A 27,975-nucleotide genomic window follows, 5' to 3' on the forward strand; every position below is an offset into this window, starting at 1 on the left:
GCCTAGAGCGGCCCTGTGTATGCTCGGGAGAGCCGCCCACACCTGCTCCCTGGGGTGGCAGAGGAAGGAAGGCACGAGGTGGGGGCTCTGCTGAGTTTAAGTTAAACACCCATATGAATTTATTAAATCCAGACTGTGTTAAAGGGCGGCGGTCTGGGAGGATAGGGCTCGGTGGGGGATGGAGAGACAAGATGACGACGGCCGTGGGCGTCCCTCCGTGGGGTCCCGGCCCCTCCCCCGCCTGGCCCCCCCTCAGCAGTGCCACGTCGGCTTCACCATGATTCCCAATGGTGCTGGGCTGGCAGGGCGTGATGGCTAGAAACACAGAGGAACAGACAGACGGACGGCGCCTCCACAAATGACGGGCCCTGGCCTGCCCCAGCCCCCATGCCACACGCTGGGCCCCGGCCGTGGGGGCCTCCCGCCACCCCGGCCCGATCTGTCCAGGGAAAGGGCAACGGGGATGGGGTGGCGAGGGGCCAGGGCAGCGGGGTGGTGGTCACCAGGAGTCTGGGTGGAGGAGGACCAGGAGCGACTAATCCCTTTTTTTGTCCTCTGCTGGCTTTGGAGGGGCTTCCTGGGGCTCGCTGGCAGAGCTGGGCCCCTCGGGGGCCTGGGAGGGCGGGGGTGTAGAGGCCTCCTCCCCGGCGGCCTCAGTGGTCGTGGCAGGGCTGGGGGCAGGTGAGAGGGCCCCTGCTGCTGGCAGGGCCTCGGCCACAGGGGCAGCTGCTGTTGGGGCCTCGCCGCTCATGCCAAACTCGTTCACCCGCGTGGGGTCGACGCGGTAGATCCACCGTTGGTAGAGGTAGATGAAGAAGACCACATCTGGGGGGAGGGGTGGGGAGGGGGTAGTGTGAGGGACAGAGGCAGGGCCCACCCGGCCCCCCAGCATGTGGGGGGGTGGAGGGGTGGTCCTGCTCAGAGTGGGCTGAGCCCCCAGGCCAGGGCCCCTCCCTCAGACCAGGCCCCACCCATGCCCAGTTCTGGTGAGAGCCTGTGGGCGGGCGGCTGGCTGGCCCACCCACCCACCCACCGGGCCTCACCGTCCCGCAGGCAGCCGATCCGGTACATGACAGGCATCTTGATGACAAAGGCAAACAGGTCATCGATGAAGGTGTTGAGGGCCTTATAGGTGAGCATGCGCCAGGGCAGGTGGGCCACAGACTTGAGCTTGTAGTTGATGAAGAGCTGGGGTGTCATGGTGATGAAGCCTGTGGGGGTGAGGAAGGGACACCCGTGAGCAGAGCAAGGGGCATCCTGACCCTCCACCCCTGACTGCGTTTCTGGCTTCTGTCCCTTCCTCACTCTGCTCCAGCCACACTGGCCTTGCCACTTCCAACAGCCCGGCACATCCTACCTCAGGGCCTTTGCACTTGCTCTGCCCGCTGTCACCAGATCTTTGCATGGTTCCCTCCTAGGCATCTTTCAGGCCTTAGTTTACATGTCATCTCCTCAGAGAGGTCCCCCTACCAGCTTCAGCATCCCTTCACTCTGACCCCTTCATACCACTCATCACCTGCGGTCACTCCCTTGTCTGCCTGTTCACTCTGTTGGTTCCCCTGGGGATGACCGAGATGCACTGTCCAGAGCTTCCTGGAATCCCTTCCTGACCCCTAGATCAGACTGGGCAGCACTTTGAGGCTGCCCATGTGCCATCCCTGACCACCCCAAAGTGTCCGTGTCTGGGGATGGGTCAGTCTCCCACACTAGACCTCAAGTTGTGGAGAGGGCAGGGCCAGGCCGATTCGCTCACTGTCGAGGCCCCAGCACGGGGTTGAGAGCCGTGGCTGGATACCTGCCCGGACACCATGGGGGCTATGCGCCCAGGGCCTGCTCACCGAAGGTCAGCAGGAAGCCGTAGAGCATGCTGAGCACCCAGGAGTACCAGCCCTTGTGCTCCAGGTATAGGAGGCTGTAGACGGCGTAGCAGCCCAGCAGTGGAAAGAGGATCCAGGACAGGTATCGGAACGCCATCTGCAGGGCACAGGGTGGGGCTGGGACGTGGCTCCTCGGGCCCCACCTGGCACCCTGGCTCCTCACCCCCACCCACCCACACCTGGTTTGGCAGGCCAGCCCGGGGGAATTTCCAGGTGGCCCTGGGAACTCTGGACTCAGTCAGGAAGTTGATGTGGCAGACAGAGGACACTGGAGGGAATGACACAAGCCCTAAAGCAAGGGGCTGTCAGCTGACAGACATCCCAGCCCCCCAACCACTGCCCAGAGCCGGGACCCCCAGGAGCGAGCGGGTACCTGGAGAGCCTCCCTGGGGCCCACTGGGAAGGGGGACACTCACATCATCATACACTTTGGTTGAGGACTCAACGTATGTGGACTTGTCCTTAAAGGTCGGGCGGGGAAAGAGTCCTGCCACCTTGTGTTCCCGGTCCAGCTGCAGACAAGGAGGGAGGCTGCGGTCAGCCACCATGCGGGCTCCCGCCCTCCCCCATCCCCGAGCCAGTTCCAGCCCCTGACCTTCCCCCATTGCTCCCAGTTCCCCTGCCCCATGTGTGACCCGAAAAATCCCCTGGTGCGAAAATCCCCTTGGTCTCGGGAGTGCGGCAGGCACTGGGAATCCCCCGGGGCCAGCTCCAGGGTCTGGCTGGGCTGTGCGACCCCGCTCCCAACCTCCGGGGGCTCCCGCTGCGGCGCGGTGGCCCGGCTTACCCGGACATCCATGACCTTGGTGATCTTCCAGAGGTCGATGAGGACCCCAATGAAGACGCTGACCTGGACCACGAAGTTGGTCTCGTTGTCCAGGATGTAGAGCAGGACCACGAAGGACTGGAAGACGCCGAAGAAGACAGAGCGCACGGACAGGCCCTCCAGAGACTGCCGACTGTTCCAGAACTGGATATCTGTGCACGGGAAGGGGAGGGGGGCAGCCGGTAGGTGAGGAGTCCCCTGGGCCCTCCTGCAGCTCCCTCAAGCCCCGACCTCCTCAGACTCCCGGGACGGCAGTGGGTCTGCCCAGGGGAAGGGGGCACACGACTCCCGTTTCCCTGGAGAGTCAGCTCCGTGGGTGCCGCCAAAGCCCCAGGCAGGCAGGATCTCTGCAGTCCTCCTGCTGGACACCCCCCACCCCTGCACCAGGGTCAGTCCCTAGACGGGCAGTGATGGTGACAACAGCGGCCATGCTGCGGGGCTCCTCACGCACTCAGTGCTGAGGGCCGCTCAGGGCTACGGCATCCCTAAGGTTGCACAGCCTGGCCTGGCAGAATCTACACGGAAGCCGGGTCTGTGTGACACAGACCTGAGCTGTCCACCCTGGTGCTGTGGTGCCTCCGCTGGGTGGGAAGATCCAGCACGAGTACTCTTTCGGCCCAAGGCCCCAAACCCTTGAAGGAACTGGCCGGCACCCACACTCCGGGCGTGCACAAGGACCATGGGCTCTGCTCTCCAACAGAAGCTCCTTCCTGTGTTCCCACCCCGCCCCGGACCGTCGTCACCCTCTGTGGGGCCCAGCTCAGCCCCCCTGCTGGCCCTGGTCTCCCCGTGGACCACAGCACTGTGGGACCCTGCTGGGCTGCGCACCCAGCCTCTGCCACCAGAGGAGGCCGACTCAGCATGATGCTGGTCTTCTGGGGGAGAAGCCAGGCCCGCGGTCACACGGGCACGGCCTGAGTGCTGGCTGCCCACCTGGCTCTGATTCTGACCAGAGCCGCAACACACTCAGCAGGCTCATCCCTCTCTTGTTAGACCATCAGACCCTGAGATCTGAAGGGGACCCTCACAGGACCTCCCCCACCTGATGCTAACTAGGAAGAACGCATCTGAAGACGGGGTTCTTTCTAGCGGGGGTGCGTGGATTTGAGTTCTGCTTCAGACCAGAGGCAGCAAGCACGGGGTGTAAAGCCAGCTGGCCCAGGGCCCACACACTTGCTCTGTGACCCTGGGCAAGCGACTACCTCCCCTATGCCTTCCTTCCTGCTTAGGGAAAGCGGGACCCCGAGGGACCCTGCTCGCAGTCAGGAGCGTCCGCAAGCTGGTGCCTGAACTGGCACCCACCTCGGCTAACAGACTCCTCCCTGCTGGGTCAGCACTACTTACTGTTGGGTTTTGATGGTACAGTTTTCCAGAAGGTAACTCAATCACATCCATACCCTCTTAATAATAATGATGATAATAGTGCTCATTACTACTGCCACTTTCAGAAGCTGCAGAGGGCCAGGAGTATGAAGCAGGAGCTGGAGCGGGCTCCCGGATCCAAGTCCTGGCTGGGCTGCTTGGGAGCTGTGTGACTGTGGGCAAGTAACCAACCTCTCTGATCCATAAACGTGGGGTAATGACGCTGCCTCCGGGCTCTGGCTGCGGGGCTTCCATAGGCTCACTGGCGAGAGTGCCCGCACAGTGCCTGGCAGGTGGCCAGGGCCCCTCAAACACTGGCCATCACCCCTGTTGGCCTCTAGCACCTTGGAGCCCTTTGGGGACACGGCTGTCACCTTCCCACTCAGGTGGGCCCTGTCCGCTACCCCCGAGGGGTCTCCCCCAACGGGCAGCCTGCCGGGCAGGGCGGTGGGAGCAGCTGTGGGGCTTCCCTGCTCCCAGCCTTGGAGTTCCCCGGCCCTGCTTCCTGGAGGTGCCGACCAGACCTCTGCCAGAACAGCAGGCCTGCCCCTCCCCCTGCGCCACACCCGGCGGCCGGCCGGGAGTTTCTGGGCTGGGAGTTGGTGGCCGCTCCCTAGGCCTCTAGAGAGTGGGGCTGGCGGGCCCCACGCGGGGAGAGGGCCCGAGACGAAGAGGGAGTGAGTGCACCCTACCCTCCCACACGCACCCCAGTGCCCCCAGTCCCCCATGGCCTCTCACAGGGCCCTGGGGCCCACCCCTACCATTCTTGAAGGCCAGGAACTCAAAGACACTGTGGACGATGGACACAATGATGGTGAGCGCCAGCAGGTAGGGGTTGGTCTCCAGGAGGGCAACCTGGGGCAGGGGTGGGGAGATGGCCGTGAACACCGCCAGGCCCCGGGCGAGGCTGACCGCCGCGACTCCTTGTTAGCCGGCCCGCCTCTCCTTCCTCTGGCCCCGAAAGAGCCTGATGATATTCCCACAGACCTGACCCCGGGGCTTCCAGGAGAGCAGGTCAGAAATGGGCAGATGGGCACAGAGTGGGTGGGTGAGGGGGGGGAAAACGGGGACAGAGGAGAGGTGGGGGGACAGCGATGGGGGCAGGCAGAGTAATAACTGAGAGATATGCAGGGACAGTCGGAGCGAGGGACAGAAACCCAACACCAGAGACGGCCCCAGGCAAGCGCGGCCAAGACCCAACATGCCAGAGGCGGGCAGAGAAGGATGCTGCTCAAGGACACAGGGAGAGTGAGCAGAGACCTCGAGTCGGGAGCCCAAAGGCCAGGCGGCAGGCCATGGGGCAGAAGGGGCAGGTCTAGACCCAGAGGGCCGGCCCGGCAAACAGAAAAGCCATGGCAAGGACAGCCAGGGAAGCCGCAGAGGCAGGACCCCCAGCATCAGCCAGGGCCAGAGGCCGAGTGCCTGCTTCCTGCCCCTCAGGGGGAGGGGCCCTGGGAGGTTGTGAAACTGTGGGCAGGAGAGCACCGGCCAGCAGCCCCCAGGCCAGCAGCGCGGTCCACTTCCCCTTCCCCTCCTGCAGCCCGGGAAGGCCCCACCCGCTGCTGCACCTTCACCGAGTCCTGCTCCTCGTCTGACTGCTCATACAGCTCGTCACCCAGGAAGTTCCATGGCGACTTGGCGCTCTGGGCGGCGTAGAGCTGCCAGCGCCAGAGCGACAGCGGGCAGAAGGAGACACGAAGCGGCAGGCTGGCCAGGCTCTCGTTGATGGGGTAGTAGTCCTTCTGCAGGTTCCAGTAGTCGTTGAAGTAGATGATGGGGTAGTAGTCACCGCTCACGGCGTCGAACTTCACATCTGTAGGCACGAGGGGTGGGGGCATCATTCAGCCTGCGCCAGAGGCCACAGGAACCCACAGGGGTGCGGTGATTATGGCCTCTGAGGACAAAGGGGACCCAATGGGACCCCCCCCCGACAGAGACTGGAGGACAGGGGACATTTCTGGGCTGTACCAAGGAATTGAAAGACTGCACGACCTCGGGGAGAGGAGGCTAAGGGCAGCCTGGGCAGGCCCCGGCTGGAGGGACAGGTGCAGCTCAGCTCCAGATTCCAGCTGCCCCGAGGGCCACTGCGTGTCAGGATTTTGTAAAAGAGTCAGAAATCTGGCTTCGTAAGTGATGCTGCCTCCATTTCCAAGGGTGGCAACAGTGCACACCTTCTGAAGAAAGCTCGTGGGCCAGACGAGACCGGTTTGGGCACACGGTGGTCAGCACTGGGGTCACGAGGAGGTGCGGGAGGGAGAGAAAGGGGTGTGTCTAGAGGGTGGGGCGGGAAGCTTGGGAGGGGGGACACCTAGTTGGAGATGACAGGAGTAGAGGGGTCGGGGGATGGGGCCAGATGAGGAAATGGCCCGTCAGGAGCCTGAGTGGGGCAGGACTCACACTGGTCCAGGGGAGGCGGCACGCTGCCCTTCACCCATGGCGTGTGATCGTCCACGATGTTGATGGTGATGTTGGGGTGCCAGTGGGAGATCACCTCCACAGGCCCGTAGTCCTCAGCCCTCTGAGGGAAGACGGGTTGGGGGGCCTCAGAGGCAGCTGCTCGCTTCCTCCGGAGGACTCCCATGACCATTTCGACGGCAAAAGAGCAACCACCACAGCGATCACTGGCCACTGGCCAGCCTCTAGACCCCACTGCCCTGGCTGTCCCCAGCCACCTGCTGGAGCAGAACACTCAGGTCTGCCCACCTGGATGGGATGGCGTACCAGGCTGTGGAGTGCAGTCTCTGTACTCAGGGACCATCCTCCCACCTGGAACCACCTTGTGGAGAGGGAAACTTTTGGGGCCACAAGAGGCTCACATCCCTGGACTGATGGGGAGTGTTCTTTCCAGAGCCACAGTATCAGCCAGTACCTCCTCTGTGCCAGGCCGACCCCGGGCCCGGCAACTTGGGTATGAATCCCAACCCTGCCATCTCCTGGCTGTGACACCTCAGGCAAGTCTGCCTGTGCCGGGACCCACCCAACGGGCTGGTGAGAGGCTTCTGGGTGGGTCTGTGTACAGTGTGCAGAGCACCCGCCCCGCCACTGCCAGAGGTTGGCTGGAACCGCATCTGGAGCACCCCTCAACTCCCTGAGAGCTAACTACATCCTGACTCTGCTTACAGTGAGGGAAACTGAGGCTCAGAGACATAAAGGCTCCCCCAGTAGCTCAGGGGTGGTGCAGGAGATGACTCCCCTGGGAGGCCTGCTAAGCTGGGAACCCAGGTCTGGACGGCGGCCCCAGGACCCGATGGCTCTGCTTGTGTTTACCTTGATCATTTCTGGGTCAGCTTCTGTCTCTCCTGTCAACAGGTTCTTGGTTTTCTGAAACCGTCGGCGCTTGTATTTGTTGATCACTGCAGGCAGGGAGGCCAGGAAAAGGGGTGGATGTTGAGATGGGCTGGCACTCATGGGACCCAGGCCCCAGACCCCCGCCCACCGACGGCTGCTCACCTGGCTCCCGGTCCCCACTCTTCCACCCGCCACCGGACAATAGCAGCAACAGAGAGCCTGTACTGCCTTCCACATCTTGCCTAGCCTCGGGGTCCCCATCTCTACGGCCACAGTAGCATCCACCAAACTGTCCCCAGTCTTCCCTCTCCACAATTTGCCACATCTGTTCCATCAGCCCACCCTGGATGGATATGTCCTCCAGCACATGCCAAACACCTGACTCCTGCCTCCCCTCTGGGCCCCCCTCTGCACCAGCCGCAGTACCCCCTCCGGGTGACCAGAGTCACCTCAGTGCTGGCCTCCCAGTGCCCACTCTTGCCCCCTAAGATGCCCTCTGCCCAGAAAAGCCAGATTCTTTGTAACCAAGTATCCAATTGCATCATCCTTCTGCCTCAGAACCCTAGAGGGCTCCCACTGCCCCGGGCAAGGCCCCTGAGAGGCTCACCACGGCCCCCTTGCCTCAGCCCACCCCACTGCCTTCTCCGCAGATGCGCTGCTCCTGGGCCTTTGGATGAGCGGCTGTGTCTCCCTGGCAGGGACCCAGCAGGGTGCGAATCTTCCTGGCTGGCTCCTTCTCCCTCTTCCAGCCCCTGGTTATGTGGCCCTCTGCCCCCCTGCACTGAAGGAGGCTGCCTAGGCCTGCTCCTTGCCATTTCTGTTTCCTTCACAACAGCCCATCACCACCCACTTGTCACCTGTGCACTGGTTTACTTGTCTGCTGTCTGTCCCCTCAACCAGTCTACGAACTGCAGGTGGGGTTCGGCCCTCCTGGGCCCTGGTATATCCCCCACTCTAGGCTGGGCCCATGGTGACGAGCAGCGGGATTGACAGATGTAAACAGGTGGGCACGACAGCGCTGGAGAAGGCCGAGCGCCACCAACATGGAAAGTACTGTGGGGCTGAGTCCCTGGGCAGGAATGGACCTCACTTCCTCCTGCGGATGCCAGGTCAGCCATGGGCTCCCTGCCACCCTGCCCCCAACCCTGCCAAAACACGCCAGACAGACAGGGCTGCCGCTTGTTTACACTCTGTCGCCCCGCCTCCACCCCAGCTGGGTAACTGTTCAGCTCCTCCTTATGCTGGGACCTCATACGGCCCGTCTGAGACTTCATCCTGCCCTCAGGGGCTAGGGAGAGATGGGGAATTGGGAGAGGGAGCTAGCCAAGAGAGGGGGCCCTTGGGGTCACACCCTGGCTCTGTCTCCCACGAGCTAGAGGCCATTGGTAAGCTATGTCACCTCCTTGGGCCTCGGTCCCCGCTCTTGACAATGGGGATAAAAGCCTCACCTTTTCTGGGCAGGAGCACTGGGAGAGGGCTCTCTGCTCTACAGAGCCCAGCCAAGCGGAGCATCCCGGCATAGTCACACTGACACACACCACGGGGGCCAGATTCCTCCCACCCACTCAGAACTGGGGCTTCTGGAGACTATGGACAAGCTCACGCTCAAAAACTCTTTTTGTGGCAATTGACCGAGGGTCTCAGTCCAGGAACAGCTGCTCCTATCGTCCCCATAAATATCATCCCAGCACTTCTATTATTACTAATGGGGAAGGCATTTGAGACCCAGGCCCCACTTGTTGGGGGAAAGCAGGAAACAGCCAAGGGTGGACAACTTGGAGAATGAATCCAGGGGGACATGCTCCACTGATCTCCACACCTGGGGGAGGGAGGCTGTCCGGGGAAGGGAGGGACCAGCCCCAGAGGAGAGCGGCTTCTACACTCAGGTGGAGAATGTTCTGCAATTTGGTGGCATCAGATGGGATTATGATATGAGATGGAACTGGCTTTCAAAGGGTGAAAGGAGCTCCGCTTTTTAGGAGTTAAAGCTTCTAGAACTACACCCTGAGCACCAACAATGGGGCTCGCTGAAATGGAGATGTGTTATGAGAGCATAACACACACTGGACTTTGAAACGGAGCGCAGGAAAAAAGAAGACTAAAACATCCTGTTAATTTCTTATACTGATCACATGCTGAAATGACAACACACTGACCTCAATAAAATTATTACTAACAATCATTTTTTCATCTTTTTTTAACATGGGCACTAGATAACATAAAATGACCTCTGTGGCAGGCACTGTATCTCTATGGGACAGCACTCTGCTAGAGTCCTGATTGCTGGTCCTTTGGGGAGGGAGCTTTTCTGATCCCACAGTCTTGTTCTATGCCCTGGAGTGGGCTGGCATGTCCCTCCAAGCCCCTGCTCTAAGAGGGCCCAGCTGTGAGAAAAGCCTGGGTGACCCCGGTGGTTTCTCAGGTTCACAGGCTGCAGATTCTATTTTGCAGAGCACGCCAGTATCTGTCACACTGACCATGAACATGACCTGGCCACACAGTGACACAGATCACATTCACCAAAGGCGAAACCACAAAGGATGCTGGCACTGAGTAGGGCTGATGGGGGATAACTGGACAGGTGGGCAGCTGCCCACCTGGGTCACGTTCAAGGTAACCTCTCAGGCATCAGGCACGTGTGACCTAGACTTGCAGGGACACCTTTTTTTTGGGGGGGGGGGGAGGCTGCAGACCACATCCCCTCAGCCCACATCTTCGAGGATGCACTCCACTGAAGCCTGCCAGCCAGCCGGGTAGAACACCCTGCAGAACATGGTCCACAGACACACCTGCTTAGTTAGAACAGTGCTCAGCACACCCCAGGGACTTTTCCGACTCAGCCATGAGAACTGACAGTCACTAGTTTTTTGTTTCATTCGTGTAGATGATCACAAAAATATTCTCATCCTTTGGGTTATTTTTATACCCAAAGAAGTAGGGAAAGACTTAACCACGAAAATTAAAGTGCATTTGTCGCTGTCCCACACAAAACAGCTGGAGGGATCTTAACTAAGTCCACAGGCACAACAGAATCAAAGCGAGGTGTGGCACACAGCATTTACATGAAGGGGATGGGGGCTTTGGGGGGGTGGGAGGCAGGGGGTCTGTTCTCTAGATCTGCTGAAACTCAAGTGTGTTGAGAGAGTCCCCTGCCTGCCCATTAGAAGACAGTGGACTCAAGGACAAAAGAGCAGATGAAAAAATGCCAATAATTATTAACCTCATGGAAAAGAAGTTAGAATAGGAAGGGGAAAATAAACACATACACTGTGTGGTTTAGACGAGAGGAAGAGCCACAAACTCAAGATCATTTGAATGTTGAATTTGAATCTAATCAAATTATGTTCCTGAGTTGAGATTTCCTCTTCCAGAGTAGGAAGTCAAGAGACAATGTCTAGAACAGAAAACCCCAAAAACTGCAGCATCGCCTTGTTACTGGGAGCCTTGGAGATTAAGGAGCAGAAACCGCTAAAGCAGCTGCCAGTGGGGAGTGGAAACTGGGGGAACCTGAGAAGGGGTGGGCAGGAGACAGATGAGTTTTGCTGTCTGGTTGAATTTACTTGAGTTTTAAACCATGTGCTCATAACAAGAGATTTAAAACAAAAAAAATTTTAAGAGGCCCTGGGCAGAGAGAAGCTCAGTTTCAGTACAAGGCTGTGTAAATGGCCACAGTTCTGACCTGGGGCTTCTTCGGGTCACTGGCTGTCCTGGGGTTTGCTCACCAGATCAAGATTCTCGGGGGGTGCACCCGGCACTAGGCGGACAGCCAGCAAGGCTGAGAGTGGGGCCAGTCTGGTGACATGGCCCCCACCAGCCTGCCTCATCAAGAGAGGCCCCGCTCAGAGGTATGTGTTCGTGGGTGCGGGGGGACAGAGGCTCAGAGTACAGCCAAGTAGGATGTGCCCAAACCCGCAGCCCAGAAGGCTCGCCCGACCCCAAGGGAGGCCCCAGATGCCCACAGTGCAGCACTCATTCCAGGAGCAGCTGACGTGGATGATCGGAGATCACACTGGATGAAACTGATGGCCAAGGGCCTTCCGGTTTCCCTCTGCTCATTCAATTCAGCTAGCATTTACCCACAGACTACTCTGGACCCTCTGGTCTACCAGGCCCGGCACTGTGCACCGCTGGCCCCGCCCTCCCCTTCTGCGAACACCAACTCCTCCCCCTCCAAAGGCTCTTTCTCCACCTGCTCTCAGCAGATTCTTCTCCTGCCTGTCCATGGGTGTCCAGAGACAAGTAGGATACGTGGGATTCGAGTCCGTCCACAGTGGCCGGGCCCCAGGGCGGGCAGGAACTTACTCCGAGACATGTGGACTGTGGCGAGCCGGCGGTACAGCGCCTTTTGCCGAGGGTCTGGGTGGAAGCCACTCTTGGTGAAGTAGACGTGGATGTAGATGGAGCCATTCTGCTGGACACTCTGCAAGGTGAGTGCACAGGGACAAGGAAACTGAAGCCTCTAGTGATGTCCACCCCCACTCCCATTTTTGAGTGCTCAGGGTGGGCAGTGTAGCTGAGGGGTTGAGGGCCAGACACTGCAGTTAGACTCCAATCCAAAACCGGGCTCCAGCACGCAATAGCTGTGTGGCCTCGCTGTGCCCCAGGGCCCACTTACAGGACACAGACGGTCAGCATGGAGGGCACAGCAGGCCCGTAAGGAGTACCCGAGGTCGCTGGGCACAGCCACTCGACCCCAGAGGAGGCACTCAATAAACATCAGGGGCCTGCATTCATTAAATGGTGTAAGAATGAAGGTCAGACCCTGCTCTGAGCACTTCGAATGGCAACTGCCCGATCCGGCGAGTCCACATCCACACAAAGAACGTAAACCTGAGGCAGTGGGGCATGTTATTATCCCCTTTTCCAGACGTGGTGACTGAGGCTCACGTGGAGAGACTACAGGCAGTGAGTAAGTGGATCCGAACCCAGTCTGCGGGCTCCCCCAGGACCCTGACTCTCACCATCTGTGTCCTCCCTGGGTCCTTCACTGCTCTTCTCACCCGCCCTACCTGCCCACCCTCCCCCCCAACACAGATGAGGAAACTGAAGCAGGGGGCCGCCTGCCTGTGGGTGGCCAAGGCCTCGCTGGAGCCTCTCTGTCTGACCTTCAGTGGGGAGCTGGGAGTCACTCGGCCGCACTATGTCCTCAACTTCCGTCTTTTAAGCCCACCTCTGTGCTAACCAAGTTTTTTATTTCTTTTTATTTTTTATGTTTTTTATATTTTATGCTGTTTTCACACCTGGCGGGAGAGAGACTGCTCCTCCCAGGGCTAGCTGATTCCTGGAAATAATAAACAATTCGCCTATCTTCGAAGACACCTTTAAAATGCAAACCAAGAAGCCCAAGTCCATACCCACAACGAGCCCTTTACCCAACTCTCATAGCCCAGGCTGCACTCAATCACCCAGGGCAGGCATCAGACAACCAGAGACCACCGCTCCAGCCTGGAGCCTACACAGTGACCAAGCTGCCCAGTCCTAAGCTGTTTCCCCACCTGGCCTGCCCGTCCCGAGGAAATCTCAATAGAGGTTTCAGCCAAGGCCTCCCCTTACCCCTTCGAAGTGCTCCTACCCAAACCCGGCACTTTCGCACATGGCCCTGCACAGTGTGGTGGGCCCCCTCCTCCTGGGAAATGTAGTAAATTCTTCTTCCAATGGCACTGGCCTCTCTGTATCGCTGCTCAGTCACCTCCCTAAATCAACATCAGGGACAACTTGGACACCCTCCCGCCACAAAGCTGGGAAGGAGGGTGAGCTCCAAGTCCTTGGGAGCAGTCTCCACTGCCTGGCTTCCTACCCCGCAGCCCTCCTGGGATCTTGGGGAGGGGTCAAGGGGCTGGACGTGAAGTCTCCGTGGGAGTCGCCCCTCCCACAGCCGGGGCTGTCGTACCTGCCTCAGAAGGCCTGCATCCGCCCCATCGCCTCCAGCTACCAGACAGACCAAGACAGAGCCAGACACAGTGCCCACACCCCCTCCTCCCCAGGAAGCTGAGGACACCTGATGGGAAGACATGAACGAGGGCAGCCCCAGAGACATGTCGACATTCACAGGGCCATCACATTCACTGATGCTTCAGCAGTCACGGACTCCGCACCCAGTCCACTGCCAAGCAGAGCTGGGGATACAGCGGTGACCAAGATGGTCCCAGCCTTACCATCACAGGGTTCATAGTCCCATGGGGAAAGAGATCCATATTTGGCTAGTGACCACCTCCCCCCTCCACCCAGAGTTGGCAAGGCTTAGGTGGGGGAGCCCAGAGAGGGCTCTGCCTGAGCCTGATGTCAGGGAGAGCTTCCTGGAGGAGGTGGGATCGGAACCTGGGGCTGTTGTAGAGTTCACAGTCAGACAGCCTGAGTTCAAAACCGTTCCTGGCTGTGGCCTCTCTGTACCCAATCTTCCTCATTAGTCAAACGGAAAGAAAAGCTCCCACTGCCTTGGGAGGTACCCCCCAGTCAGCCTAGTCTGGTGCCCAGTATGCAGTGAGCACTTAATCAACACTAACTGTATTTTTCAAACCAGGCTGCCTGACTGGACACCTCCAGGGACGATTACTCATCTTTCATTGGTTTAAACCACAGATCACAACCCTGAAAGCAAGTGGGAGGCCAATTCCAACTCCATCTGCCTGGAGAAGTGGAGGGAACGAGGCCCAGAGACCTTGGGGTCAACCTGTGCTCAACAGCATGTGAACTGAGGGCAGAGCCAGGCTTGGAACCCAGACTCCCGACTGCAGGCCTGGGAGCTGGTTCAAGGAAACGCTCTGGGTGCTGGCCGAGCAGCCGTGGAGCCGTCCCCAGAAGCCGTCCCCACCTGTGGAATGTCGAGCTCAGCAAAGTGCTCGTAGCAGCCATCTGAGTTCTCGCCACTAGTCCAGTCGCCGTACACGAGGTCTTGCTGCTCCCAGAAGAGCGCCGAGGTGGCGTTGAAGTCTGTAAAGTGCTCGTGCTCGGAGATGTACACGTGCAGGTTCTGTCGGGAGGGGAAGCGGAGGGGAGTGAGCCAGGGCTGCTCATAGGAGCCTCTGAAGGTTGACAGATAAAAGAGCAGGTGAGTAGCTGTCATCACAGTAACATGAACAATTTGGGGTGTGGAGGGTTAGTGGGGAAAAGTGTGGCAGCTGCTAGAATAAGTCTCTTTCCTCATACCCCACCACATCTGTCCTGGTCTGAGCCTATGACGTCTAAGAAGGAAGGCGTGTGTGCTCAGTCGTGTCCGACTCTTTGCAACTCCAGGGACTGTGGCCCACCAGGCCCCTCTGTCCATGGGATTTCCCAGGCAAGTATACTGGAGTGGGTTGCCATTTCCTTCTACAGGGGAATCTTCCCAATCAAGGGATCAACCTTGAATCTTAACAATGCCCAGTCTGCCAATTAGAATTTAGGGCTAGAAAGGATCCAAACCCCCCTGCATTATGTTCCCTCTCAGCCTCTCTTGTGCTTCTTCATCAGAATTTCAATGGATAAAGCCCAGTCAAGGTGTGCAGGAGTGTCGGCCGGCTACTGAGAACCCAGGGCCGCTGCAGAGGCGGCAACGGAATCCCCTCCCTTCTCACGTCCCCGTGGCCTTCTCTCTCCAGAACCTGGAAGGCCCCTGATAAGGACCAGCTCAACAGCGGTAACCCCGCTGGCCAGAATTCAGAGAAATCTGGCACCCCAGAGCTCTGGAGAACCACAAACGTGGGAGAAGCCAAGATTGTTGAGGTCAGAACACCTGCTGCTCCTGCATGATGTCCCTCTTCCCCAGAGAGAACACCAGCCCAAACCCCAAAGAAATTCTTTGTTCCTCGTAATGTCACTTGAGTGACTCAGGTTTCATAGGCTGAAGATGAACCCAGAGTCTTTTGACCCCAGACCTGTTCACAGACCTGACTGCCCGTGTCACTCCCCTTCCCTACCCCACCCCTTCCACTCCCGGGTCTGGCCTCCCAGACAGCAGTTACCATTAAAGTGTCTTTGGGGAACAGGTTGCGGCTGGCGACGCGAGGGGCTCCTCCGGGGCCTGCCTGGTCCTGAGGGGCCGGCCCTCGGCGGAACCAGCTGCTGATGGCCCAGATGATGAAGATCCTGAGGAGGCAAGCAGGGCAGATGGTGAGTCCTCTTCTTCCCAGTGTGGCTACTCCTGACCGGACTCAGCACCTCCTGGAGCCTGACTGGGGGCCTGATCAAGGAGCGGGTCCCTGAGAAGGCAGCTGCAGGGCTGCTGAGGAGACCAGATGCCCCCAAAGGCCATGCCTAGAGACAGACCCCAGATGCTTGTGTCTGCCAGCGTGGGGGCCCTGGCACTGACTCCCACTGGGAGTCTGGTAGCCACAGGCCGCAGGGACTCAGACCCTCGAAACCTCAGAACTAGGAAACCCTGGGTACCAGTCCCCTGGAATCCCAAAGTGTGAGAACCCTGGAATCGGAATCCCAGCATTTTGGAGGCACAGACATTAGCAAGAGCAACATCTCAGAGCTTCAAGTCAACTGAAAACTGGACGAGCAGATAGTAAGGAATCGTGAGTCCCTATTTTTAGTAACATTGGGCTAGGTTACGCAGACCAACTTTCTTGTTGAAAACTAGTTGGAGGAGTTATGTAGGGAATTCCCTGGCAGTTCAGTGGTTAGGACTCTGTGCTTTCACTGCTGAGGGTGTGGGTTCAATCCCTGGTAGGGGATCTAAGACCCTACAAGCCTCGTTTCATGGCCAAAAAAAAATATACATATATAGTAAGAAAACATCACACTAGTCTTATATATATAATTACAAGTCTTAATACAGCAATATATTCTCTATATTCTTACATATAATTTTTATACATAATACATGAAATATATATTCTTTATTCATTTTTATTAAAGTATAGTTGTGTACACATATTCTTTTTTCTTAGTTAAAATAAATATATTAGAATCATTTTCTCAATTTACAAAATTGAATAAACATAATATACAATCTTTGAGTTGAAAATGAAGCAGAGTTATTTACAGGATACACTTTTAAAAGAGAAAGGCAAGGGGAAGGAAAATATATAGAGTTATCCATCCATATTGTGTAATATACTTTAAAAACCCCACAGAAAATCTGAACTGGAGGAAAGAGAAATGGAAGTTGGTGTTTAATGGGGACAGTTTCAGATGGGGAAGATGAAAGAGTTTTGGAGAAGTTTGGCAATGATGGCTGCACAGTAATGTGAATATACTTAACACCATAGAACTGTACCCCTAAAAATGGTTAAAATGGTAAATTTTATGTTATATACATTTTTTGCTGCAATAAAAAGAAACAAAAAATCCCAACAATCTGCTATGCACCTTTATACCATCATAAAAGCAGAGACAGGCATAAAGCACAAATCAACTTTAAAACAGACCCCCTGCTTTGGGGGAATAGGGAAGACCTGGGGTAAGCAAAAACAGCACAAAATGCCTCAAAACACAATACTGTCTTTAAAAACACTCTGTGCAGAGGCTTCCCTGGTGGTTCAGTGGTAAAGACTCCGCCTGCCAATGCAGGAATCATTGGTTCCATCTCTGGTCTGGGAAGATCCCACATGCCGAGGAACAGCTAACTCCGTATGCCACAACTAATAAACCTGTGCTCTAAAGCCCAGGAACCGCAACTACCAAAGCCAGCAAGCCCCAGAGCCCATGCTCTGCAACAAGAGAACCCATCACAATGAAAAGCCTGTGCACTGCAATGAACAGCAGCCCCGGCTCGCTGCAACTAGAGAAAAGCCCACGCAGCAAAAGGATCACCACCAACATAGTAATGACGAATGCTGGCAACCGTTAGGTGATTTTTATTTTCTTCTTTACACTTTGCTTTTTGATTTTTTTTTTTTCTTTTTGAATATTTTTTAATGAACAAAATAAAAAACCCCACAATAAAACTATAGCGAACTGCTAGTTTTCTCCCAATATTCATCTTCCCCTTCTCCATCAGAAAGAAAACTCCTAAATTTTAACTGGACCTCTTGGCTACCTGGAATAAAGACTACAAGTCTAGCATTTCAGCTAGGTGTAGACACATGGTGAAGTCCTGGCCAGTAAAATGTAAAAACAGTATGTTATTCAAGTTATCTTAAAGAGACAAGAGCATCCCTCCTTTATTTCTTCTTCCCTCCTGAAATGTGGACATGATGGCTGCATCCTCAGCAGCTGTTTTAGGCCATGAGGATAAAAGGCAAACTCCAGGAATGAACAAAGAGCAGGAAGGAATTTGGGATGCAGAACACTGCAGAACCGTGGTCTGTCTAAGTCCAGAACAGTACATGAGACAGAGGGAAAATTCTATTGTGTTAATTCAGGGCTCTCATATACATGCAGCTCTGTAATTACTAAATGAGCCAAGGACTTATTGATCACAGGTGTGAAAAGCCATATAGGTGCCCCTTGAACAACAAGCGTTTGAACACACGAATCTTTTTCAGTAGTAAATACTATAGTACTACACAATCCATGGATGGTTGAACCTGTGGCTGTGGAACCACAAATATGGAGGAGTCGCTAGCACAGAAGGCCAACTCTAAGCCATGTGTGGATACACAGCGTGGGCACCCCTGGTCCCCACGTTGCTCAACTCTGCAGCAGTGAGGTTAAGTGCTCAGACTCTAAGCTGCAGTATCTGCGTCAAAGTCCAGCCCTGCTACTTCCTGACTGTGCGACCTCAGGCAGGACTCAACCTCTCCAGGCCTCCATTTCCTCCACAGTTAAAATGGGGACAACAGTACTACCTACCACATGGGGTTGCTTACGAGCATTAGATGCATTGATATATACATGCACACACACACGATATACACATCATCTAGAATGGAGCCTGGTACCGACAGTAAATGCTTTAGATATGTCAGCTATTACCGTTACTTTCATCATATGAAAAAAGGTATACAACAAACTCTAAACTATAGTGAAAAACACTACAAGGGAATTCTAGTGTGCGTGGGTACCTCCCTGCTGAGCCCCAAACCACACCGAAGGGCAGGATCAGGCTCAGGGACTTGCCTCTGCCTGTACAAGGCACACAGCCCTGTGTCTCAGGGGCCACGGCTCAGGTGAGCCATCCGCTGCTGCCCCAGGAGGTCCCCGATGCACACAGTTGGGGAAGGTCTGACGCTGGTGATCTCCAGGGACCCCCTCCACTTCCAAGAGAGGCTCTTATTTTAGTAAATATGCCAAGAGAGAATGTGGGAGCAAGGACATCCACAGGCAGCTCTGCCCTGACTTAGTGCGTGGCCTGCAGGGGGCCCACCCACTCTGGGCTCCTGGGCCCCCGGGTGTAAGACGTGGCAGGCAGGACCAAACTTTCTGCAGGATTCCAGATCCCCAGTTCCCTCCAGTGTGCACCATCTGCTCATTGCGGGCCCTCTCAGATGCAGCCCACCACCCCCGCCTCCCAGACTAGGAGGCCCTGCCCTAGGATACCAGGGCTGGCCTCACCTACTGCTTCTCAACTTACTGGAGTGAGCAATAAGAGACTTCCCTCCCACCTCAAGCAGGCAGTCTATCAATACATTCACAGAAAAACTCTAAGTATATAAAAAAGCGTATGAAATCGCCCTCCCATCCCACCCCCAACTCCAGGTAACCACTGGTATAGTTGCAGGAGGCGCTGAAACCCGTGGACTCTACCCTCTCCTCCCCAAAAAGGCCACTCTCACAATCTGCTTGATGCTTCAGAGAGTTCACAGGCCCCTGAGCACAAAGCCTGAAGCCCATCTAAGAACTCCGGATGGAGAAGGTCCCCGGGCAGCCATGGGGACTGCTTCTTGGTGCTGCCTGGTTCTAAGGAAGGAAATAAGCCTACACGGTGTCTGTATGAAGAACGCCTATCTGAAGGAAGCTCTCTTATGTACTGATGTGGAGAGGTTTCTGAGGTATATTGTTAATGAGAAAAACCAAGGTGCAGAACTGTGTAAAATAGGCTACCTCTTATGTAAAAATGAAGGGAAAGATAAAAATAATCCTTATTCCTAGCTGCCTGAAGCATGCAAAGAAGAAACTGATATATAAGAAGATTCTAACTCCTTACTGGGCTTCCCAGTTGGCACTAGTGGTAAAGAACCCGCCTGCCAATGCAGGAGATGTAAGAGACGTGGGTTCAATCCCTGGGTTGGGAAGATTCCCTGGAGAAGGGAATGGCAACCGACTCCAGTACTCTTGCCTGGAAAATCCCATGGACAGAGAAGCCTAGCAGGCTATGGTCCATAGAGTTGCTACTGGACATGGGGGCAAGGGGACAGGAGGGAGTGAATGGGGAAGAGAAGGGAGGGGCTCCACGGATGAAGAAACCCACCCAGGGAGATTCCTCCCCCCCAACCTCCCACGCCCTTCCAGAGGCTCCCCAGGGCTTGGTCAGAGGTTGGGCTTCCAGAAGGCAGGTCCTGTCCTCCTGGCACCTGGGAATGGTCACGTGAATCCACAGGTAAAAGGATGCCCACCAGCCAGTTTCGAAAGGATGGCCTGTACGACTCCAGGAGGTACCCAGAGCAGTCAAATTCATAGAATCAGAAGGTACTGTAGAACGGTGGCGGCTAGGGGCTGAAGCGGGTGAGGGAGAAATGAGGAGTCAGTGTTTAATGGGTACAGAGTTTCAGTGGGGGTGTGTGTGCTCAGTCGTGTCCGACTCTTTGTGGCCCCAGGGACTGTAGCCCGCTGGCTCCTCCATGGGAAGAAATGTTCCAGGCAAGACTACTGGAAAAGAAAGTGAAAGTGAAATCACTCAGTCGTGTCTGACTCTTTGCAATCCCATGGACTGTAGCCTATGAGGTTCCTCCACCCATGGAATCTTCCAAGCAAGAGTACTGAAGTGGGTTGCCATTTCCTTCTCTGGGGGATCTTCCCAACCCAGAGATCGAACCTGGGTCTCCTACATTGCTTTTACTGTCTGAGCCACAAACCCACGTCTCTTGCATCTCCTGCACTGGCAGGCGGATTCTATGCCACTGAGACACCTGGGAAGCCCACAGAGTTTCAGTTTGGGGAAGATGACAAAGTTCTGCAGATAGATGGTCTGATGGTTGCACCACAGTGTCAATACACCAAATGCCACTGAATGGTACATGTAAGGATAGTTAAATGGGACCTCCCTGGCAGTCCAGTGGTTACCACTCTGGGTTTCCAATGCAGGGAGCATGGGTTCCATCCCTGGTCAGGGAACTAAGATCCCATGTGCCTTGTGGTGCGGCCAGAAAAAAAAAAAGTTAAAGTGGTAAATTTTATGTAATGCAAATATTGTGGCTGAATTGTGTCCCCACCCCACCCCACCCCATATTCACGTGTTGCAGTCCTAACCCTCAGTATCTCAGTGATAGTATGGGCAGACGGGGCCTTTGAAGAGGTGATTAAGGCTGAGTGAGGTCATTACTCAGGGTGGACCCTAATCCCACAAAACTGCTGCCCACATACGAAGGGCAGATTAGGACACAGACATGCAGGCAGAGGAAAGCCCTGGTGAAGGCACAGGAAGACCGCCAGCTACGAGCCAAGGAGAGAGGCCTCAGAGGAAACAAGACAGCCTGACACCTCAATCTCAAGACTTCAGCCTCCAGAATTATGAAAAAACAGAAAGGGTCTCCATCAGTACAGTGATGATGGTCATTCTCGGTGATTCTTTCCTCTTTTTTAAAATTTTGTTTGTTTGGTCGTACCACGAGGCTTGTGGGATCTTAGTTCCCTGACCAGGGACTGAACTCTCACCCCTGGCAGCAGAAGCACAGAGTCCTAACCACTGGACTGCCAGAGGACTCCCTCTTTATGCTCTCCTTATTTGACCTTTTGTTAGTGAACAACACCAAAGCCGCATCTGCTCACCTGAACAGCACACCCTTGATGACCTGCCAGGCGTTGGGGGCTGGCTGGGGCGGTGGGTTCTGGGGCTGGGTCTCTGCAGGCGGGTCCCTCCCAACGCTGCCATTGCTGGTCACCTGCGGGGACAGAGGCCAGAGTGAGGATGGAGGATGCATCCTGACACACCAAGGCTGTTGTAGGCACCACCGCGTGCTGAGGCCCAGCAAGGGCGGAGCACAGAGGGGGCGCGAGGCCCAGTCTGGGGGTCAGGGAGCAGGCCTAGAGGAGGGGACGCCAGAGCCAAGCCCTAAATTACAACCAGTCAGCCGGCGCAGGGGAGGCAATGAGGGAAGCAGCAGGTGGATACGTGAACATGAGAGACAGTCTGACTCCGAGGACGGGCCAGTGCCCCAGGGGCCAGCATGCTCCCAGGATTCGAGGTGCCCACCGGGGACAGTGCAGAAAGGGTCATGCGGCAGGTGTCAGATTGTGCAAGGCTGGCATTTATCGGAAAGGTCCTTCCCTATGCAAACAAGTCACGATCCTCCTCTGTGGCCAGCCCTGTGGGGGGCCCCCTCCCTCCAAGGGCTCTGGGTCCAGCAAGTGAGACACACAGAGAAACACAACCACAACTCGAGCGTGAAACAGGTGGACGTGCATGACCTGGACATGGCTCAGACCACCTGTGAGGCCGGAACTAGCAACATCTCCACCTGGCAGTCAAGCAAACGAAGCTGGGGAAGCCTAAGCCACCACGTGTCTGGGTCACTCAGGAAGGATGACGGCAGGATGACAGGGGTGTGGGCAGGCCAGGGAGTCAGGCAGGGCTGCCCGAAGACAGAGTCTTCACTCAGAAACAGAAGCTCAGGGGCTTCCCTGGTGTTCCAGTGGTTAAGAATCTGCCTTGCAATGCAAGGGACACCGGTTCGATCCCTGATCCTGGAAGATGCCACATGCCCAGGAGCAACTAAAGCCTGAGTGCCCTAGAGCTCGAGCTCCGCAACAAGAGAGGCCACTACAGTGAGATGCCCTCACATCGCAACTGAAGAGCAGCCCCTACTCATCACAACTGGAGAAAGCCTGCGCGTTGCAACCCAAGACCCGGCACCACCAAAACTAAGTAAGTTTTTCAAAAAAGAAATAAAGACAGAGAAGCTCAGAAGCAGAGAATGTCATGATGTCAGAGTGGAAGGGCCTGAGATAGGGAAATTCTTCCTGCCCCCCTCTTTGCACCTGCTGGCTCCCCTGTCCTGCCCTATTCCCTCCCGACAGCTGTCCCTTCACCCCCCAGCTTTTAAGAACAGGACCAGGATGGTCACGATCGCTTTTAGGCGGGAGCACTGCCCCACCCGGCGCTGGCAGAGAGCAGGGGCTCGATAAACACCTGGAGAATCAACAAATGCTGCCTCAAAGGCCCGCCTTGAACACCCAAGCTGCTCAAGTCTACCTGTTCATGGGTGCCCCCAGTTCTCTCCCTCCCGCCCCAAACCTGCTCCTCTGCCTTCAGTCAGCTGCAAATGCCCCCGAGAGCGGAAGACAGAGGCCCCCACAGCCAGATGAGGCAGCCACAAAGCCGAGGCCAGTGTTTGTTAAGTGCATCACTTGTCATTTCCGGGCCCCTTCACCAGAGAGTGCTCTCCTTTCACCTCCCAGAAGTGGGGGGCAGCACCCAGCACTGGAGTCAAAGGTGGAGGCTCTGGAGTCCAAGAGACCCAGGCTGCAGTCTGGTCCCACAGTTCCCGGCTGTGAGATCTTGGGCGTGTCGCTTCCCCTCACTGACACTTCACCTCTCTGACCAAGGGCCAGGCTGTGATAATACCATACATTTAGGGCAGAAAAGATTCCTTCACATGTCAAAAGAAGTTACCTCCCAAGCACCAGGCTTGGTGCTGGGTGGTGGGGTCAGTGCTGGCCACACAGCTCTGGGCCCTGCCCTCCCGGAGCTTGGGATCTAGAGGGAAGCACGCCGGCAGAAAAGTAAACAGGATAATTAACAATGGTAAACGGGGATGTGTTCCGGAGGAAACAAGCAGAGGGGGTGATGACAAAGGGGTGGCCGGGTAGTTGGGGAGGCCTCCTGAGAAGCTGTCTTTGACGTTTGGGTGAAGGGCATCTGAGGGAGAGAAAAGTGTGGCAAAGCCTTGGTCAAGGTGTGGGCGAGGTCAAACAGGCATTGTGCAGAGTTCAGGGCTAGCCTTGCTCCTGGCAACACAGGGTAGGGGTTGGGGAAAGGGGGCAAGGTTTTCCAGCAGGTCTGAGCTGATTCCGGGTCAAGAAAAGGAAGGCTGAAGTCAGGCAAGGATTTGAACCCATGTCTGGCTGGCTTCCCAGGTGACGCTAGTGGTAAAAAACCCACCTGCCAGGGCAGGAGACACAAGAGACACAGGTTCAATCCTGGGGTTGGGACGATCCCCTGGAGTAGCAAATGGCAACCCATTCTAGTGTTCTTTCCCGGAAAATCCCATGGACAGAGGAGCCCTGGGGCTGCAAAGAGTCAGACACCGAGCACCTTAGCACCCAGCTGGCTCCCAGGTCTGTTATCTTACCCATGATGGTGGACAAGCTGGCCTGGAAACCCTCCCACGGAAATGCAAAGAGAAACCAAATCACTAGGATGGCTGTAATCAGAAAGAGGGACAAGCACAAGTGCTGGTGAGGATGTGGAGAAACTGAAGAGCTGCACGCTGCTGGTGGGGACACAGAGCTGCTGCTTTGGAAAATCCGGCAGATATTTAAAAGCTAAGTGTGCCCCCGCCAACCAAGTCAGCAATCCCACTCGGAGGTCTCTGCCCAAGAGAATTCAGAACACGGGTCCATACAAAAGCTTACATGCAAATGTTCATAGCAGTGTTACACATAAAGCCAGAAGCAACCCACAAACGAGTCTTTTGATGAGTGACGTGTGCGGATCAGCACAATGGAATGCTACTGAGCCGTAAAAAAGGACCACTGCTGGGGCAGAGAACATGCAGAAGGGAACCAGGGAGCATTCTTAAGAGGCTGGGAATATTCTCAGGCCACACTGGGGCAGTGGCTGCATTGCACAACTGCAGAAAGGTACAGAAAGCTTCTGAATTCCACACTGACCACAGGTGTCTAAATTACATCTTAGTAAAAAGGTAACCTGCTCGCGGCTCCCACTCCTCTCACAGTAAAGGCAAAGCGGTCACTGTGGCCCTCTGGGGCCTGGCACGATCCTCCATGCCTGTCTGCTCTCACCTGCCTCCCCTGTCACTTGCTCCAGACAGGTCGGCCTCCCCACTGTTCCCTCATCACCCAAGGCCTATTCTGCCTCAGGGCCTTTGCACTGGCTGTTCTCTTCACCTGAAGGGCTTTCCCCCACTGTCTGTGTGACTCCCTCCCTTATCTCCGGTAGATCCTTGTTCAAACATCACCTCCTGAGAAAGCCCTTCCCAGACCACTGTATTTAAGTTACAACCCTCTTACCTAACCCTCACTTCCTATGTTCCTCCCCAGCTTTAGTTCTGGCCACGGCACTTACCACCACCTGGGCCGCTGTATGTTTTTCTTATATATGTTCTTATCTGGATATACTTTCTTATTTCTCTTATTCACTGTCCCTGTCCCTGACTCCACCCCACCCCCCAGTCCTCAACAAATACTTGGGCTCCAAGAGTGCACAGCCTCTGTTTGTTCACAGCCTATTCCCAGTATCAGCATGGGGACTAACAGGCAGTGGGGACTCAACCCACATCAGCTGAAGAGATGATTATTAGAGCTGTGGGCTGGTGTCTGAGGCCCTGGCTGAAGGAGGGGCAGGCTGGCTGGAGCAGGAGATCGCTAAGGGCCCGCCCAGGGGCCAGGCGAGGGCGGCAGCGGAGGCTGAGGGCACAGCAGTGACTAAGACATAGTTCCGGCTCTGGGACCCGCGTGCCCAGTCTCACACCATCCCCAGAGCACCCACGAAGGGCCCCAGGAAGCAGCGGAGGCCCTGAGACGGGGCTGGGGCTCGGGGAAACTCGGGACATCCTCTGACTGCCTGGATCCACACTGGGATTCCACCTCAGCCTGGCCTCTGCCTCAAGACCCATTCATCCCACAGGTGCCGAGCGCCTGCTCCGTGCCCACTCCTGAGTGGGGCGGTGCTGGGGACACAGCGCTGACCCAGGCAGTTCCCGTTCCGCCCTCCAGGGGCTCCCAGTCCACAGGAGGAGACAGTGACAACCCAGGGTGGACAGGGCTGGCACCAGGCAGCCCAGGGACAGTGGGAACCCCGACCCAGTGTGAGAGGGTCAGAGAGGCTCCTCGGGGAGAGAACACCTGAGATATCCAGGACTAATAAGGATCCGTCAGGTAAAGACGGGAGAAACCTGTGCAAAGGCTAGGAGAAGACAGAGCGAGGCGTGTGCCTCGTTTCACAGTAAGAGCTTCACAGTAAGAGCTTGTCCAGGGACTCAGGCACGGACAATTTTGCCTCCCCCCCCGCTGCCACTCCCTCCAGGGGACATTTAGCAACACCTGGAGATGTTTTTGGTTGTCACAACGGGGGACGGACGTGTGTGTTACTGACATACAACGTGTAGAGGCCAGTGATGCTGCTAAACATCACACAACACACAGGACAGCGCCTACCACGAAGAACTGTCCAACCCCAAATGTCAACAGTGCTGAAGCTGAGAAATCCTAGTTGAGTCTGAGGGGAAAAAAGGCAGATCACGCTACGCCTCGGTCTGCCAGAGAATTTGTATTTAATCCTGAAAGCAAAGGGATAAATCTTGAAAGACTCTGGATGGAAGTCGGACAAGAGATCTTGCGGGGGGTGGAGTGGGGGTGGGTTTCTGTAAGCTCAGGGCAATCAGGGCGAACTGAGCCTGAGTCTCTCTGAACACCCTCCAGGCAATAATCAACAGAAACTCACGAGAGGGAAAGGCCTTCTTTCAGTGAGACTGGGAAGCCCCTGAAGACAGGGACAAACATTTCCTAGGACTACTCTTGGGGCCAGGCCCCGGTTGAAGATGCTGAAAAGATCCAGACCAGGAAGGTTGGCTCTGTCATACAAATCTCACCCTAGTGTCCTCCCCAGGTGATATTATTTGCCCCTCCTCTGGGCTCCCTCAGTCCCTGACATGGATTTTTTTGGTCACCACCTTTGTCACTCCAGGATTATACTTCTTTATACTCCTGTCTTCTCTCTCACTCCACTGATGAAGGGACATGGTTAGAGACACCCTCGTGGCTAGGAGAAGAGAGAGCAGGGCTCTCACAGGGCTGGTCCTCCTGCCCAACCCCTCCATTTACCACTGGAGAAATGAAGCGGGGAAAGGAACTTGCCCAAGGTCACACCCAGAGTCAGCTTCAGATTTGTTCTCTTCTCACAACCTGTGCTCCTCTCCCCTGTTCTGCCTCCCACATGTCAGTGACATCCCAGTGGGTGGGACGACAGAACCTCCGCTGTCACTGCATCGGCTCCCTAAACATCTGAAGGGTGGCTGCCTTAACTACTATGTTCTACAGCCTGTTTAGCTGAAGTGGCAATGGGTCAAGAATCAGTGCCAGGATTAATTTCCCCATAGGACTCATGTACGCTGAAAGTAAACCCATCTCAGTCTCAACCACCCTGCTTCAGCAACGGCCGGTAAGTTTTACAGGGAACAGATCCCAAACCTAACCTAGGTGACCTTCTGTAAGCGCCTTAGTCTGTTCCTTGGATTCCTGTCTGTAAAATGGGTCTGTCGGTCTCCACAGTGCATGCCTTTCACCACGATGATTACCTGACTTTCCCAGAGTTAGAAAACTCCAAAATAATCAATCACTGCCCACACCTAGAGCATGCCGCGAACGCCAGCCCACTCTAGGAACGATCCGGGAGCCTGGAACCGCGGAGTCGAGAACCCAGGGAGCCTGGGTACAAGTCTGCGCCCCTCCGCGCCCCTGTCTCCTCGGCTCGAGCAGTGAGCCTGGTGGCCTCCCGGCGCGAGTATGCAGGGGACCCGGCGCGCTACAGGGCCCCGCTCCCCGCACTGTCCGGCCTCCCAGGCTGCCCGGCCCCGCCTGGGCCCGGTATTCAAGGTCCCTCTGGGCAAGGACCCCTCAGAGCACAGGATTATGTGAAAAGAGGCAGGACACGCCCCGTGGGAGGCCCCCCGGGTGGGGAAGAACCCCTCAGGCCCCTCTCGGCCTCCGTACCTGACCGGAGCTGCCTCCCCCGGCCGCCACTACGGCACTGCCAGCCCCGTCCGCCTCCTGCGCCGCCGCCATCTTCCCGCTCCGGGTCCCCGCCCCCGCCGCCAGGACCGCCCCGTCCCGGACGGCTCCAGCGCGATCGCGCGAGATTTCACGTTTGCCCGACCCGCCGGCCACCGTATCTATCCCTCAAGAGCGCCTCAGCCACGCCTCTCGGGAGCCTCTTCCGGCTATGAAAGGGCCAATCGCGCCACCGTACTCTAGTCTTACCGCGTTTGTTTCCACCTAGTAGGTACCCTCGGGCTTCCCAGGTGGCTCAGTGGTGAAGAGTCCTCCTGCCAAGTAGGAGACCCGGGTTCGATCCCTGGGTAGGGAAGATTCTCCTGGAGAAGGAAATGGTAACCTGTTCCAGTTTTCTTGCCTGGGAAATCCCGTGGGTAGAGAAACCTGGCGGGCTATACAGTTCATGGACTCGCGAAGAGTCAGACACGACTTAGCGACTCAGTTCAGTTCAGTCGCTCAGTCGTGACCGACTCTTTGCGACCCCATGAACCGCAGCACGCCAGGTCTCCCTGTCTAACACCAACTCCCGGAGCCTACCCAAACTCATGTCCATTGAGTCGGTGATGCCATCCAACCATCTCATCCTCTGTCGTCCCCTTCTCCTACTGCCCTTAATCTTTCCCAGCATCAGGGTCTTTTCAAACG

The 27,975-nt window shown here is 56.2% G+C and overlaps 1 protein-coding gene and 2 long non-coding RNA genes across 3 annotated transcripts; 2 read left to right on the forward strand and 1 right to left on the reverse strand.

Annotated features, from left to right (window-relative positions):
* Positions 1-95: 95 nt before the first annotated feature.
* CLPTM1 (CLPTM1 regulator of GABA type A receptor forward trafficking) lies at positions 96-27,379 on the reverse strand. Its single transcript, XM_020898232.2, has 14 exons — positions 27,271-27,379; positions 21,148-21,260; positions 15,294-15,417; positions 14,165-14,323; positions 11,656-11,773; positions 7,333-7,418; positions 6,463-6,583; positions 5,634-5,878; positions 4,827-4,920; positions 2,665-2,855; positions 2,294-2,389; positions 1,839-1,974; positions 1,044-1,211; positions 96-825 (listed from the first exon to the last, which is right to left on the reverse strand). Exons 1-14 carry the CDS (start codon positions 27,340-27,342, stop codon positions 536-538), a joined length of 2,013 nt encoding a protein of 670 aa, XP_020753891.2. The 5' UTR covers positions 27,343-27,379; the 3' UTR covers positions 96-535.
* On the forward strand, positions 2,796-4,830 carry LOC139029834 (uncharacterized). The gene is made up of 3 exons (XR_011482077.1): positions 2,796-2,885; positions 3,933-4,079; positions 4,152-4,830. It is a non-coding gene; the product is annotated as an uncharacterized lncRNA (long non-coding RNA).
* Positions 7,416-9,535, forward strand: LOC139029835 (uncharacterized). The gene is made up of 2 exons (XR_011482078.1): positions 7,416-8,462; positions 8,815-9,535. It is a non-coding gene; the product is annotated as an uncharacterized lncRNA (long non-coding RNA).
* Positions 27,380-27,975: the final 596 nt, after the last annotated feature.

This window comes from Odocoileus virginianus, chromosome 20, assembly GCF_023699985.2.
Source record: "Odocoileus virginianus isolate 20LAN1187 ecotype Illinois chromosome 20, Ovbor_1.2, whole genome shotgun sequence".
NCBI lineage: Eukaryota > Metazoa > Chordata > Mammalia > Artiodactyla > Cervidae > Odocoileus > Odocoileus virginianus.

Coding starts and splice junctions, on each gene's coding strand:
- CLPTM1 (XM_020898232.2), bottom strand. CDS start 27,342: ATGGCGGCGGCGCAGGAGGCGGACGGGGCTGGCAGTGCCGTAGTGGCG. Junction 1,212..1,838: donor CGGCTTCCTGCTGACCTTCG/GTGAGCAGGCCC, acceptor TCACCCCCACAG/GCTTCATCACCATGACACCC. Junction 826..1,043: donor GATCGGCTGCCTGCGGGACG/GTGAGGCCCGGT, acceptor CCCTCCCCCCAG/ATGTGGTCTTCTTCATCTAC.